The sequence below is a fragment of the Lates calcarifer genome, unplaced genomic scaffold (assembly GCF_001640805.2).
Source record: "Lates calcarifer isolate ASB-BC8 unplaced genomic scaffold, TLL_Latcal_v3 _unitig_1007_quiver_1686, whole genome shotgun sequence".
Taxonomy (NCBI): Eukaryota; Metazoa; Chordata; class Actinopteri; family Centropomidae; genus Lates; species Lates calcarifer.
The window spans coordinates 16,635-32,563 of record NW_026115221.1 but is presented as its reverse complement, the minus strand read 5'-3'; the positions used below and the strand labels follow the sequence as shown (position 1 = coordinate 32,563).

The window sequence follows — 15,929 nt, the reverse complement described above, 5'->3', positions numbered from 1 at the left end:
AACACCAGTGACGGATTCTGCTGGTGTCCCTGCGGTTCAGCATTAGCTGAGTTTACCCATAGACTTTCTGGTCTTGGCAAACTTGATTTCTTGCAGGCTTCTCTGCAAGCAGGTGAGTGATCTGCTGGCCTCTTTTCACGGGTTGGAGGAAAAATAAACTCCTAACATAGTCAACATTTGCTGGATAACTTTAGAGGAGGCTTGGGTTGGCCAGACAACACAACAACCCAAAAATCTTCAAAAATCTTAAGGATAAAAACGCTGAATTAGAGAGAGAGAGAAATGACATTATAATTATTCTGATATGTTTGTTCCTTTGGCTTAATGTGACATGGCATGGCTTAGAAAAAAGAGAAAATCATTTGTGTGTACAGGCAACAGAAAAAGCTGGAGCACATGGTGAAAAAAAGAACAAAGGCCTCTGCGATAGTTAAAAGTGCATGGTCAGTGGCTGTATAGCTTTGACCTGATTTCAACCAAAGGCGCCTGACTCTTGCCACCTCAAGGTTTTATCTCCCTTGGGGATGATGTCAGATTTAAAGGCGGAGTAAGATGGTCTCAGCCAATCAGGACTCGTTAGTAAGAACAAAAAATTATTTCTTAATATATTCTAAATTATTAATCTGTAATGCCCTCACACATAATGCATATTTGCCTTCCACCATAATCAATTAAAACATTATACAAGATGGAGAGATAACTAATACAAACATTAATCAGAGCATATTACTCACAAATTTTAACACAATAAAGCGGCTAAAGAATAAATTGTGTTCAGCATTAGTAATAAATGAGTGGCGAGAAAGAATAATCATTTGACTGAAATAACTGTGAGGAGCATTATGAAACTTAAATGTGGTCAATAGATGGCCGTATGGTTCCATGACAGATTGATTAATTGATAGATAGACAGATACTTTATTACGGGAAATTCACCAGTTCCCAGCAGCATCAACAGACTTAAGATAAAGGGTCGAAGGTATGCAATAAATACTGGGAGTAATAAAAAAAACACTGCTAATAAATAATACAGTGAAGAAACTTCAAAGTCCAGTGCAAAGTCCAGTGGCAGACAGAATGCCATATTTAAGGTGCATGGTGTACAGGTGTGTGTGTATGTATGTAGTGTGTAGTCCGTCAGAGCAGTTGACATTAATGTCCCCCCCCCTCGCGGAATTAAAGAGCCGCAAGGCGTAGGGGAGGAATGATCTCAGTCTGTCTGTGGAGCAGGACAGTGACCAGCAGCCTGTCACTGAGCTGCTCCTCTGTCTGGAGATGATTGCTGTGCAGTGGATGTAGTGGATTGTCCATGATAGACAGGAGCCTGCTCAGCATTCCGTCGCCTCTGCCACAGGATGTCAGGCTTGTCAAGCTCTGTGGCCCCACAACAGAGGCCCGCCTTCCTTCACTAGTTTTGTCTATACGTGCAGGAGAGGACAGAGCTGACTGTACTTCCTCAGAGAATCCATGTTTGCATGGTGAGTCTGGGCCTCCTGAAGTCCACCATCGTCTCCCTGGTCTTGGTGGTGTTGAGGTGCAGGTGGTTGAGTCGCACCATGTGACGAAGTCCTGGATCAGATTCCTGTACTCCTTCACCTGTCCACCCTCACACACTACCCATGATCACAGAAGGTGCTGTAGGCTTAACACTCGTCTACCAGAATTCTGCAACTACCAGAATGACCATAGCAGTCATTTTGACTGCTCAGACATTTTTTGTATATAATTTGGATTATCATTAAAAAGATCTAAGAATAAATTGGTGGAATAGGTAAAAAACACATCAGGACACTAAATAAAAACTCTAATGATTGAGTGTTTTATTTATCTAATTGACACAACATAACTTCTCTGTAATTACACATGCAAACTCGAACTGCAACCATTTTCTCTGTGAAATAAAAACAAATGTATCCTGCTTTCAAAATAGGTTGGTGTCATCATTAGACCTTAACAATGAAAATTATTAACTATTATGAATATTCCAAAATGCTGTGATGGCTGCCAGCCAGCTGAAGACACTCTGCTGTTACAATGCCAAGTTGTTTTGCTTATGGCTCACAATCACTCACAGTCATCACAGGTAACCTGTACCTTCCATGTGCAGCTCCCCACACTACCTTGTGACATTTGACAAGTATCCTTTGCTTTGTTTTTCTTACACTTTCTTCGCACTTGGCGCTGCCTTCTCCTCTCCATCTTCTGCTGCTCCAACTGGGGCTCTCGCACTCATCATTTGTCTGGCTTTTGCTGTCATGTGTCCAGAGCGAAGTTCATTTGCGAGTCCATTATGAAGTTCCTCCGTGACATCATCTCATTGGTGCATTTCTTGAACAGGATCGAAGCATTTATGGCAGCCAGTTAAAGAATATTATAAAACACCGCCAATGGCCATCTTCGTGTAGGTGCTTCACTGAGTATTTCCTCGCCATTTGATCAAGCACATCTACTCCAACCTTGGTTCTATTGTAGTATGTAACAGTCTCCGGTTTAGCCTTGCGGCCACTTGTGATATTGGCAGCTGTGTGGACAGTGCTTAGAATGGAGACATTTTTCCTTGGTTTGCATTGATAGACTGTTAGGGTTGCACTGTCACATTTCAGCATCTCTGTAGTGTGCAGGGCCCTTTGCTCCTTTACAGATGGAGGAAGCTCTCGTCTGCTCTTATTTACCATACCAACCAAGCTGGTTTCTGGGCCTTTAGTGCCTTGGCAAGTTCAAGGGAAGTAAAGAAGTTATCAGTGGTGATGTTTCTCCTATTCCCAGGAAAGGCTCCAAGGGCGCCAATTTCAACACCACACTGTCTCCCAGTTGCTGTCCTGGCCTCCGTGTCTCATCTTTGCCCAGATATGGCGCAGCATTCAGCATGTATTTGGTATTAACATCAGCTGGACACTGGATGAAGCTGCACCTTGCTTTTGTTGGGAAGAGCTGCTCATCAACAGTTATATCAGCACCTGGTTTGTAGCAAGTGATGCAGTTCTGGACGAATCTCTCCCAAACTTCAGATACCAGGGAAAACTTGTTCTCTTGCAGGCGTGTGTGTCTGGTCTCCTTTTTTGTCAAAACGCAGGAATCGTAAGATTTCCTGGAATCTGTTTCGGGACATGGTCTCCTTGGAAAAATGCACAGCCCCAGTCATTAACCAAACACAGAAAAGAGGTGAGGGTATCCTCAATGGTTGCGTTTGGCATGTGCTGTGGGGCCTGCAGCTTCTGTAAAGACATTATACTCTGACGCCTTCCGCTGTTTTCACCTGACTATATTACAGTCCACACTGTGCCATCTTTCGCTGTTTCATGCCTCTGTGCTGAAGGTTGTGGGACAGCTTCTTCATCCAATGGCGGGCTGAGTGCTCTTGTGGTTGACACAGTAGGTGCCGCTGAAGTTTCAGGATGTTCCACTGTCAACCAAAACATTATAGCCTAATTAGTTTTATTTCATGGAATAGTCATCTTATCAGGCCTTTTCCAATTTATGGCACACTTGATAGACCAAAAAGCTGTCTATCAGAAAATCATGCAGTTTTGTAAATTATTTGGAGCCCCCTGCAATACCTAAATAAAGGCTAAGAAGCTCACAAGGTCACATAAAACCAGCACAGGCTTACATTACAGAAATATGCATTATAGCAAACAATAGCCTAATAATAATGATGATAATAAGGAGTCCTCCTGTAAGCCTCATACCTTGAAAATTAGCAGATGGGATGTCAGTCTTTTTTGCTAGGGGCATCTCTGAAATGATTTCTGAATCACTCTCAGAGCTAGATGAAGCTTCTTCCAAACACCAAGAGACATCACTCTCTGAACCTGCTCCTCTGTCGCATTCTTCCTCATCAAGGCTCTGAAGCAAGGCTAAAGCCTCCATAATTGTCATTTTCTTTCTACTTGTCATTTTTGTCTCTCTTGGGTTTAGAGTGAAGCTCTAACTAGGTTTTAGCTTCACAGAGCATAAAAAACAAACAGACAATAGAGCAGGAAAATGTAGCAAATAGTGAAATATGACACCCCCTGTAAAAAGCATGCAGTCAATTTGACTGCTATGATAATTCGAGGTAGTAATACTCAGATCTCTTTTGTGTTTTGAAATTTTAATGATAAAACAATGTTAGAATAAAATATACACACATTTAGGAAAAGTCAGGGTCCCATTGGTACATAGGTTTTTTTAAACCAAGTTATGATGTTGCAAATTTTGAAAGCAGTCAAAATGACTGCCTTGGTAGTTCAAGTGTCGCCACTTCTTCGTTAGGCACTTAGCCTTTAGTTTCGCGCCGGCTCTGCAGCCACGTGGGGCCTCCTCACCTCGTCAGGTAAATGAGAAACCACTGCAGCGGTTTTTTTTATCTAATAATTCCTCATATTACTATCTTAGCCTAGCAATATCATAGAAGATTCAGATTTTCAACGTATTACTTGTAAACGATGTGCTTGTGAACAATGATGTGCTTTACAAAATGGTTAGACAATTATTTCATACAGTTTCAAACATAAGAATGTGGCAAAGTTGGTCTAGATAACACTGGTATGTGATGTTATTTATGGCCAGAGATCTGGTGCAGAGAAAGATAAACAAGGAAAAGACCCTGGTTAGGTCTGTAGATCTGAAAGAGTGCAATCTGCATAGTTCTTTCCATGTTCCTTTCTTGATGAAGCCACATGTTGAAACAAAGTTTGTCACATAGAATGAAGATTTGGAAAGTGTTCATTCCCTTATTCCAAATGATCTGGTGTTCATTAGAGTATTCCTCTGAGCTGGCCTTTTGACCTCTGACTCTGATTTGGGAGGAAAAGTTCTATATCTGCCTCTTATCACTGGATGTTTGGGAGGCCGAATAGCAGATGGGGGTTCAGGTCTAAATTCTCAGTGTCCGTACTTTTACCTTGGTGCAGTTCCAGGTACATGTTAATGTTTTTTTCTTTCCCACTATGAACTTTGTGATAGCCTGATCATAGGTGCCAGGCTGATGTCAGGCTGATGATGTACAGTAGCTACAGTTACCAGTGTCTATAGTTTGAGGCACCATTACACACTTGACACAATCTTAATTGTATTTTGTGTACTAAATGTGTACTTTAAAACAAATTTAATAATCTGCCCATTTTTTTCACAGTCCTTTTTTCACATTCTTAGTCTTAGTCTCTTTGACCTGTTCTCAGTTTATTACTCTGGTCACTAGCACATTATCTGTATGTCCTAGGGGACCCATGATCAGTGTCTGAGGACCCAGATGCTGGTGAGCCCCACCTCAATGCTGTCTATACCAGCTTGTCTGACAGTAGGCTGTCCCAGTGCATCATACACCAGCATCCTTGGCCGGGTGTATACGCTGTGCCAGGGGTGGTGATCCCTGATCTGTGTCAGAGTCTGTGTCCTTTTTGGGGTTGTTGTTCTTCATCAGATCTTTGCTCTATTTGTTGCTGGGTTGGATTATTAACTCTGTCTGCATGGCTGTGTTGGTGTGAAGGCCTCCACACAAGTTCACTTTGGACTTCACTTTCCATATTCATGTCTTGATGTAGTGGCTGTTGCTTAGCTTTTTCTCTGTTTTGTCTTAGGTCTCTCTTTCTTTTATCCTTCTCTTTCCAAGCCGATTTCACCACAGGTAGGCTGTCACAGTGGAGCAGCATTTTTCTGTGCACTGTTCGGCTCCTGCCTCCTCTCCCTGGTTTGATCTTGTAAACAAGAATGTCGGGACTCTTTTGATCACATACACTGCATCTTCCCAATGTGAACGAAGTTTGCCAGGTCCACCTCACCTTCAGTGAGATTGTGGAGCAGGACCCCCATGGCTCTGTAGGTGTTTTGGTTGAAGTATCTTTTACCTCTCAATAGTTATTTCAGAGCTGTTGTTGATGCAATCTCATTGGCCTCTTTCATTCATGACTGCCACTTCACCATGTACTCCTCATAACTCACTTGGTGCTCCTGTGATGCTAGGGTTAGGGTTAGTTGAATAGGATGTCTACCAGAAGTCGGGGTGTGTGGCCAAACAGCAAATAGTAAGGAGAAAACCCAGTTGCCTCACTCTGAGTGCAGTTGTAGGCATGGACTACTTGCCCCTCAGACAGTCCTCCATACTCCTCTGGAACTCTGCTGGAGCTGAACTGAACCAAGGGGTATGCCGTTCCACTGGTACAAGCCCCAAGGTGTTATGAAGGCTGTTAGATGGAACACCTAGTGATATGCTTTGCCCTGACCAAGGAATGAAAACCAGGAGCTGCCATGCAGAGAGTCGAGCATATCCTGGATCCTGGGAATCAGGTCCACTGTAATAGGATACACTGCTTTTATTTCTTCCAGGTGTCCCAGAACATTGCAAGAGGTCAAACTGACATCAAGCTTGCTGGTGTTAGCCACTGAGACTGGGATGTATGCTGACTTTTCCTGACTGACAGTGACCAGTTCCTCTTGTATGATCAGACCCTCAGGCAGCTGTGAGACAACTCTGGGGACAAACAACAGGCTTTGTCCTGCAAACTGGGCTCCAAACTGTGCAGGAACAAATGTGGTGGTTATTCGTTCAGCAGTCAGGCGTATTCCCCTCTTCCCTGTCTGCACTTTGACTTGAGCCTGTTGACTGTAGTATCTTCAGTATTGGTGTAGCTGTTTTCACTGAGAGAAGATTCAGCTGATTTTCTGAATATTTTGTGATTTTGTCTGCCTCTTGCCCCAACTTACTCACTACTTATTCAACCACGTTAAAGCCAATAATGGGCTGTTCTGCAATGTTGGGATCACTGCATACTAACATGGGGACTAACAGTGCCTTTTCTGGGTGAGTGTGACTGCTCTCCAGTGTCCCAGAGAGCCTCAACTGGTATGTTGTCTAGGTGACACTGGACCATGCATCTTCTCACAATGAGGCTAATGAAGTTGGTTTGGTGTTGGAGGGCACATTGTTCATAGGCATGTGGCTTCTAAGCTTGCTGCTGTCAGGTTGGAACCTGGAGAGTGAACCAGTTCTGCCTGCAGCCATGTGAAAGATGTCCTGTCTGCCCACAGCGACAGCAGTGTCTACATGTGTCACTGACCTGAGCCTCTCTGTATACATGGCACCCTCTGGCCCCTCTGGTGATGGCTGGGTGCCTGTACTTGGGGGGCCTTGACCTGTTGCCTCAAATGTCTCACTGAACATTTTCAGTCTCAGTCATCTGTGTTGTTTCACTGTCTATGTCTGTCCCACTGTTCAGAGGCAAGTGACTGTTGGACCGCTGTTCTGTGTATATCTCATTTACCTTTGGTGGCTTGACTATAGTGTCTCCAAAGCTTATTTTGTCATTCCAACATAAGACTGGCAGCCTTGTTTATCTTTTCTGTCAGAACTTCATTGGTCACTTTCGTTTCACTAAGCAGACCAGTCTCTAATGAGCACAGGAATTTACATTGGATTAAGTCTAGGCTGAACTTTTCTCCCTCATCCTCATCACCTGACTTCCAGAGCAGTTTCTCTCTGAGCTTTATTGCCCTTAACAGAAAATTTGGGCTCTTGTGATATGTTCATGGATCTATGAAGCAGGTCAGATGATGAATCCACTTTGTAATGTCCCCTCAGTATGGTTCTTAATGTTGGAAGTGTGAGCTCTCCCTTAACTTCCAGCAAGTCTCTAACATGGAGGCCAGGGCGTACAGCTTTGATCACAGCTTTGATCACAGCTTTGATAATTTCAGTCTCTGAGTCGGGGCTGACTTACTTCCTTGTCCCTTAGCAGTGGAGCACTGTTAAGCTGGGAGCTCAAAGCTGCAATCAAGTCAAGTAAATTTTATTTATATAGTGCCAATTCACAACAGAAGTTGAGACCATACTCTTTATCTTATAAAATTTAGAGAGAGAGACCCAACAGATCCCACCATGAGCAGGCACTAGGTGGTTGGGTTTAGACAGAGAGAGGGGCTGGGGTAAGAGAAAGACAACAATGCAAATACACAGTCTAAGTCAAAATTTAAGTAGTAATAACAACAACAATAATAATAATAATTACAGCTAAAGGAATAATAATGACAGAACAGTGAAACATTAATAGCAATAACACTACCACTAACACTAATAAATGTTTAAATGTTCTAACATCATCAGTCTTCTCCTCCTAAGCCTGCTTAAGTTATGCATGCTCCTCTTCCAGTCTCTTTATTTCACTTTCAGTTTGTTGAATTTCTGCCTTGTCAGAACCTTGTTCTGGTAATGACTGTATGAATAATTGGAAATCGCTAACAAACTGATCGAACACAGGAGATTCATCACTCCCTTCAATTTCATCCAAAGTGCTTTCGGCTAACCAAATTAAGGTCCGGTGGGACTGCGTTTTGAATCCCTCACCTGCTGGTTCACTGCACTTGAGATGCCGACACACCGTGATGAGTTCTGGTTTCCCAGGTGTCCACAGCACTGCACTGATCTCATCCTTGAGTTGATCCATCTTAATTGATCTAGGATCATCTCCTAAGAAGGGACTGTGTCTCTAGTATACTAGTAGTCTTCTCCTGGCTTGCTTGTCATGTTTTGTTACACATGCACAAAGATGATGGTGTTCATTTGGGTGGCAGATGGCTTTATTGATGACATGACAGAAAGACAGTCCTGTTTAGGTATTCACTCTCTGAGCTGCTTCCCCGACTGTCTTTTGTTCACAGCTCATACTTCCTGCTTTATCAGGATAGTAGCTCCAGTCGCTAGCACACCAAAGCCATTACTGACACCTACTGGCAAAAATGAGTATTGCCCTGCCCTTATGCTGTGTAAAGCAGGTGAAGTTGTCCAGATTGTGAGTGATACAAAGTGCTTTCTGTGAAACTATACTACTAGAAAAATAATATTTGGGGAGACCCAATTGCTACAAGAAGAGAATACAATAATAATTCTGGGCATAACCTTTTTAACTAAAATGCTCAGGGTGCCACACACTTCATGCTTCAGAGAAAGAGGCTGTCTGTTGCCATGTCTCTCTGTATATAAACTTATGTAATGCACACAGATGAATTAAAACTTTCTCTCCATGACCACTACAGGTCAGAATTAGAATTAAAATCAGAATTATCATAATATTATTATAATTAATCCCTTGTGGAAAATTGTTGCATGGAGCTTTTCATTCTGCTGAGCAGAGATCAAACTGATTTTTTTTAGTAATTTAGGATTATTTTGGAAGCCATGCTAAACAAATAGAATCCACGGAGGATTATCAACGGCACAAAGTGGGTAAATCTTCATTGTGTGCAAGACCCTTAGGGAGTCTGAAGGCTCCAGGTTCACCATGTAACTTTTTCAATGTAACTAATTTAATAAATTTCACACTTGTTTGTTAATACCCACTGTCAACTTCTGCATTTCAGCTCTTTGGAACTTAACTTGATGTATGATTATGGTTATTTCTTCATTCAGTGGTTAATCTTTCTTCTCATAGCGTGTTTTTATCTTATCAGTCCTTTTTTCTATCTCTCTCATCCCCTCCAGGAGGTGTTGTTTTGCATGCCACACACCACATTGTCAGTTCTGGCCTCCATCTTGCTGCATCTGGGACAAAGCCATGGCTGCCTTCAAGGGCATCTGGACTCAGGAGTTCTGGCGCTGTATGGGGGCTGAGTTTTTTGCCATGCTGCTCTTTGTCTTGCTCAGTCTCGGGTCAACTATCAGTTGGACTGTTGAGGATAATGCCCATCCCCCTGACCTGGTGCTCATTTCACTCTGCTTTGGCCTGAGTATTTCCACCATGGTGCAGTGCTTTGGCCACATCAGTGGTGCTCATGTCAACCCAGCAGTCACAGCTGCCATGGTGGTGACCAGGAAGCTCAGTCTAGCTAAAGCACTCTTCTACCTCACGGCCCAGTGTGTAGGAGCCATAGTGGGAGCAGCCATTCTGTACAGTATCACCCCCACCTCTGTTAGGGGTGGCATGGGGGTCACCACGGTAAGAGCAGGAGTCATGGCAGGAGTCGTTGCAGGGGCTGAGGAGAGTGTCATATGTAGCCCGGATCAAGAAACTGAGCCTTGCTTGGGGTATCCTCCACATGTGATGAATCCATTGATCACTGCTTCCCAAGTGGACCTTGCTGACCCCTTGCTGATGTTATAATATTATATAATATGCAGTTTTCTCTATGATTATTACTAGATAAACTTGAGAATGTTTAACAGTTTTTAGTTTATCACTTCAACTTGATGCATAGTGTTTTTCTCAATTGTGATCACAGAGTACGTATTTAGCATTCTCACCTGACACACACAGACTTCCCCCAGATGTGATCCACCTGAACTTAATGGATTGCATTGCGGTCAGATTGCAATGTGATCTGCATATGTCATCTCTGGATTCACATCACATTTTAATGCAAGGTGTTAAGGATGTATTAATATCTCAGTGTGTTTCGATGCTGCTCATATCACTGTTGTGTTTCCAATACAGGTAAATGCGAGCATCTCTGTTGGAAATGCACTGGTTGTAGAGCTCTTCATCACCTTTCAGCTGGTCTTCACTGTGTTTGCTACATGTGACCATAAACGTAATGACCTGAAGGGTTCATCTGCATTGGCTATTGGCCTATCTGTTTGTATTGGTCACCTGTTTGCTGTAAGTACCCCAACACTTGTCAGGCTGTTAAATAGCAATAGATAATGACCAATACATAGAAAGGATGTTTAGTATCAAATCCTTTCCTCAATGAGACAAATGGCTCAAAACATTGCACTCACGCATTAACCACAGTGCCACTACAATACAGTGCAATTCCACACAACAGCCTTGCACTAAATAGTACTGTCATGAAGGTTATCATCAACGTTTGTAGAAATTGTAACAAGCAACAAGTTCTCTTGACTAAACAACTAAATACATCATCATTAATGCCTTCAAAAATGAACCACTTGCTGATCTCAGATAGTTTTGAACTTATTTTCCAGTGTTTCTGGAATCAGTGCAGTATTGATCAAGAACAATCCACTGGACAGGTGTCTATGTCAAAGTACGTCTAAGTAAGTGCTCGTTGTTGCCACTGACAGGCAGACTGTTATTCTAAGTGTCTGACAACATTATGAATAGGATTCCTACAGAGATAGTGGTTTAATATTGGGGCTGATCAGTGAATAATAAGCACTCATAGTAAACACTGATCAACTCGTTACAAGCCAGTGTTCTGCTGGGAAACCTTGGGACCTTCATTTATCTGGATGTTACTTTAACATGTACCACCCACCTAAACATTGCTGTAGACCAAACACACAGACCCCCATGACAACTGCACTCCCCAATGACAGGGGCCTCCCTTAGCAGGACAGTACTCCCACCACACCACAGAACTGCTCAGAAATGTCTAACAACAACTAAGCAACGACAAAGAGCCCAAGTTGTTGACCTGGCCTCCAAACCACAGGTCCCAATCTGATCCAGCATCTGTGGGACCTGCCTAATATTGTGTAGGTCCCCCTCCTGCTGCCAAAACAGCTCTGACCTGTCAGGACATGGACACGGGACCTCTGAGTGTGTCCTGTGGTGTCTGGCACCAGGACATTGACAGCAGATCATTTGGGCCTCCATGTATCTGACCTGTTTGGGCCTCTAAATTAGGTCCAGTTTAAAACAAACTGCAGTTATCCTTTAAGGCTCTAAATCTCCTTGGTTAAATTCAGAGAAAGATTCTTCTCATGGTTAAAAGAAAGCAACACTGTTAGGAGACAAGATGTAAACTGCAGGCCCTGATGTTAAAATCAGGACTTGGTACACCCCATCACCAACAATGATGTCTAATAATAAGGAAAGTCACTGTCAAATAATGTCATCCTGATGCATCAGATCTTGTATCATTTTGGAGGTCAATTAAAAATAGCATAAGTTTTCATTTGTTGCAATAGTTTACTATTTATCTAGTAGATAGTACTATCTTGAATGTCTCATTGTACTTCCTCTTCCATGCATCTTGCAAAGATAAGTATAATGTTGGTTGTGACTGTTTCCACAGATTCCCTACACTGGAGCCAGTATGAACCCTGCACGATCCCTTGGCCCAGCCGTGGTCACCTGGTACTGGGAAAACCACTGGGTAACTAAGCTTGTATTATATTTCATTATTATTATTTCAGATTCAATCAATATATATTAGCATCTGGTAGTATGAAAAAATGTAATTTTACCACACACAAAGACTTAGCTTTTAGGATCTCACAATACCAAACAATCTGAGTGGGTTTTACCTACTACACTTTTCAGTATACTTAAAGGAGATACATCAATAGTTTTAGAATAATGATGAATAAAATGGCAATGTGAAAACATTCTGATAATGTGAATGGTGTCTTGTAGTGATGAACCTACATCCTATAATTATCAGTTGGTTGAATTTGCTGCTGCCCTCAGCTTTACAGACCTTTTACCGTAAGTTTCAGCTCTCTCTGTCCATACCACAACTTTACTGTTCTGGGTCAATCTTACAGCTCTCATAAAGCCACAGCAGGCAGCAGTTGTCATGGAAAACACTGGACAGACACTATAATGGATAGTGGAGCATTTAGCAGCTAAAAAACACAGATACATCTCTCAGTAGTTGATAGAGACCAAAAACAGAGCTAAAAGAGAAGAAATATTGGATTCAGCAGGTTGACACAGATTCCACATAAATGATTATGCTGTTCTGTAACTTGCTAGCAACTGTTTGCTTGCAAGTTCAACATGAGGCAATAATATGGGAAAGGCAAAGAAATAAGTTACTGCAGCAGATTCAGTGGGTGTTGATTAAAAGTAAATATTCAGTTGTTTAATAATAACTATTGAATGTAATGCACAGTTTTGTATCAGTTTTGTTTTTGTCTCAGTCATGGATAAGTCTCAGCTGTCTTTGGTAAAACTGCCCACGGGTCTTCTGTTTGTCCAAAGCAGAGAAAGAGTTGAGATGACTTGCAGCTATCCTGATGTCTTAGTATTGTGTGTGTGTGTGTGTGTGTGTGTGTGTGTGTGTGTGTGTGTTCTGAGCTTTGATGTAATTCCTTGTTTAGATTTTGACTGATCTTGGAGACTGAAGTAGTGCCACCTCCTTTGTGAAGCTTTGATATTCTTTCTGCTTCTTTTCCTTTTCACACAGTGATGTCACATGAGCGTCACAAAGTTATCTCTATAGACATTTTCTCTGTATGTTTCAAATTCTGTGCCCTGTCAGTTGTAGTGTACCTTCCTCTGGAGGTATGGCATATACACAGAAGTCATTCTCTTGCTGTGGCTGAATTGCATGTTTGCCCTGCACTCGGTTTTGGTCAGTGGGTCCCAAGTTTCATGACAATGTGATATGAGCTCATAGGAAGTCCAAAGGCACTATATGCAAAGCATAGATTTGGGTATGGAAGGTAGAGACATATTCCTCCCAATATCAGGATACTGCTGAAATGTCCCTGCCAATATTATTTATTTATTCACCAGGGACAGTGCATATTAATCCACATTGCAGTTTACACTTCAATGTAAATGTGCTGGAGTTAGCTAAGAAACTAATTATCATCCATAATCCCAGGGCAGGTTATGACAAGTTACTATCTGGTGTGGGCTGAACTACGCTTCAGCAGGTAACACACAACACTGAAATACAAAGCACCACTAATATGTCACAGAGTGCTGGGATGGTGATGCAGGACAACAATCCACAGTGGCTGAGAAGGAGCACAAGTCTGTATGACTGAGTTCAGACCCAGAAGTCTCTCTGTAGGTCACATTAGAGATTTTACTTTGATTCTGGTGGCCATGGGTACTTGATGAATACAACATCATTAAGTTCATTTTCAGGAATAAATAAATTTTTAATCTGTGATCATTGCATAAAACATGATAAACCATCCATCCCCACATCATCTATACCACTTATCCTTAAGGGTCATGGAGGGGCTGGAGCCAATCCCAGCTGACACTGGGTGAGAGGTAGGGTACAACTGGACAGATCATCTGTCTACCATAGGGCTGACATATAGAGACAAACAAAAATTCACACTCACATTCACACCTACGGGGCAATTTAGAGTCACCAATTAACCTGCATATCTCTGGGCACTCTGGCTTCCTCCCACAGTCCGGAGATCAGGAAACTCCACACAGGAAAGCCTTGGGTGAACTGGGGTTTAAACCCTCTTGCTGTTAGGCAATGGTGCTCCAGTCCAAACAACCAATCAGCCCAACTGTTTTTATAAATCATAATAAATATTATCAATAATCTGGTAGTTGGAGTGACTTCTTAGATCTGAAGAGAGGAATATCTTTTAGAAGAATATCTTTTAAATATTTTGTTGTTTTCAAAAAGAGGAGGAAGTCTAAACAAATGACAAACCCTATCATCAGAAGTCAAGATATTTAGAATTATGGATTTGATTTTACTTGTGTAAAGCTAGAAGTGAAGGCACTTAAAAACCTTTATCTGACCTCTTGGCTAGTTTCAATAAGGACTCTCTGGACCTGTCTTTGGGCACAATCAGAGAGGTAACCCCTCATTAGAAACAGCCAATAACTGAGGAACAATCTGTAAAAGTAGCTAAAGGATGACCTTGTTTCAGTGGCTTCAGATGAAAACATCATTGGGCTGAGTGTAAATAGCTATTTGTAGTTTGGAACCATATTTGACTAATATAACATCTAAAAAAAATACCTGAATAAAAACAGAAATAGAAAGCAAGAGTTGGCTGCAAATTATTCAAATATATTTTGAATTCCTCCAGTTTTTCCAACACCAGAAAAATGTCATCAACATATTTGCTCCAGTATCTGATGCATAGACTGCAGAGATTGTTTTATATACAACCCAATTCAAATTTGATAAATGAGCACAACTAGGGGCTATACTTGATCCCATAGCAGTTCAATCTTTGTGAAAAGAAAAACGAAATAATTTTTAGTCAAAACAAGACTGGACAATGACATGAAACACTGAGCGCTGATTCAACATTCTGCTGTTTGAATAAAGAAGCCAAAAAAAGCAAATGCGTTTGTGTGTGTGTGGTAGGGTGCTCTTGTTAATCCACTACTTGCCTTAAAAAGTCTAGAATCTGATATGTATAGTCTCAGGATGTTCAGTGATCTCTGTGTTATCTGTGTTTCCTGTTTGTGTGTGTGTTAGGTATACTGGGTGGGTCCATCTTTAGGTGGAGCTTTAGCTGCAGCCCTGTATGAATACCTGTTCTGTCCAGACCCAGTGTTGAAGAAGCGTTACTCTGAGGCCTTCATCAGGATGCCCTTCACTGCTACCATACACCGGCAGGATTCAGTTACAGCCGAGGAGCCTCTCTTCACTGTCATGGATGTGGAAAGAGCTGAGAGGAAAGAGAGAGAGAGAGAGATGGAGGTATCGGGGGAGGTGTTATCTTCTGTATGAGTAGAAAGGAAATGCATCACTGATGTCCCGACTGCTGATCAGCGGCCCAGTCTGAAGGAGACTGACCTCCTGTAGACTGGCTCAGCCAACACTTAGGACTAAGGAAGAAGGAAAAGAAGTACAAACCTCTTTAAAATGTAACAAGACTAAGGGGAGTATTTATGACAAAGCCCTTCTTTCAGCCCTTCTTTCTGTCTATATTAACATAAATTAATTGAGTGATTTTTTTGTTGTTGTTTTTTTTTCCAATAAAATGGAAGATGATAGAAAACATGTCTGCACACTTAGATCCATGCCTGCTTTTAAGGCTTAGGTCATAATACAGCAGATATTTCCAGATTAAAGATGTTTTTAAAAGATCACAGACTTGAAACAGAATAAAGAGCTATCAGACAAAGGCCATCATGAACCATATATCTCAAAATTCTGTGACAGTGACAAAGAAAGAAACTTTAGATTATGACACTGCACTCATTCCAAAATCTTTGTTTGAATCACTAATGTATTATGACCTAAGCCTTTTAAAATCCCATTCATAATGTGATGTAATTATATATGAATGTTATTAGATTAAGGTGCTCTTCTTTTTTTGTAAT

The 15,929-nt window shown here is 41.8% G+C and overlaps 1 protein-coding gene across 1 annotated transcript; it reads left to right on the top strand.

Annotated features, from left to right (window-relative positions):
• Window positions 1–9,524: 9,524 nt before the first annotated feature.
• On the top strand, window positions 9,525–15,465 carry LOC108885719 (aquaporin-4). The gene is made up of 4 exons (XM_018680139.2): window positions 9,525–9,908; window positions 10,404–10,568; window positions 11,953–12,033; window positions 15,079–15,465. The coding sequence occupies exons 1-4, from the start codon at window positions 9,528–9,530 to the stop codon at window positions 15,331–15,333; spliced, it is 882 nt and encodes a 293-aa protein (XP_018535655.1). The 5' UTR covers window positions 9,525–9,527; the 3' UTR covers window positions 15,334–15,465.
• Window positions 15,466–15,929: the final 464 nt, after the last annotated feature.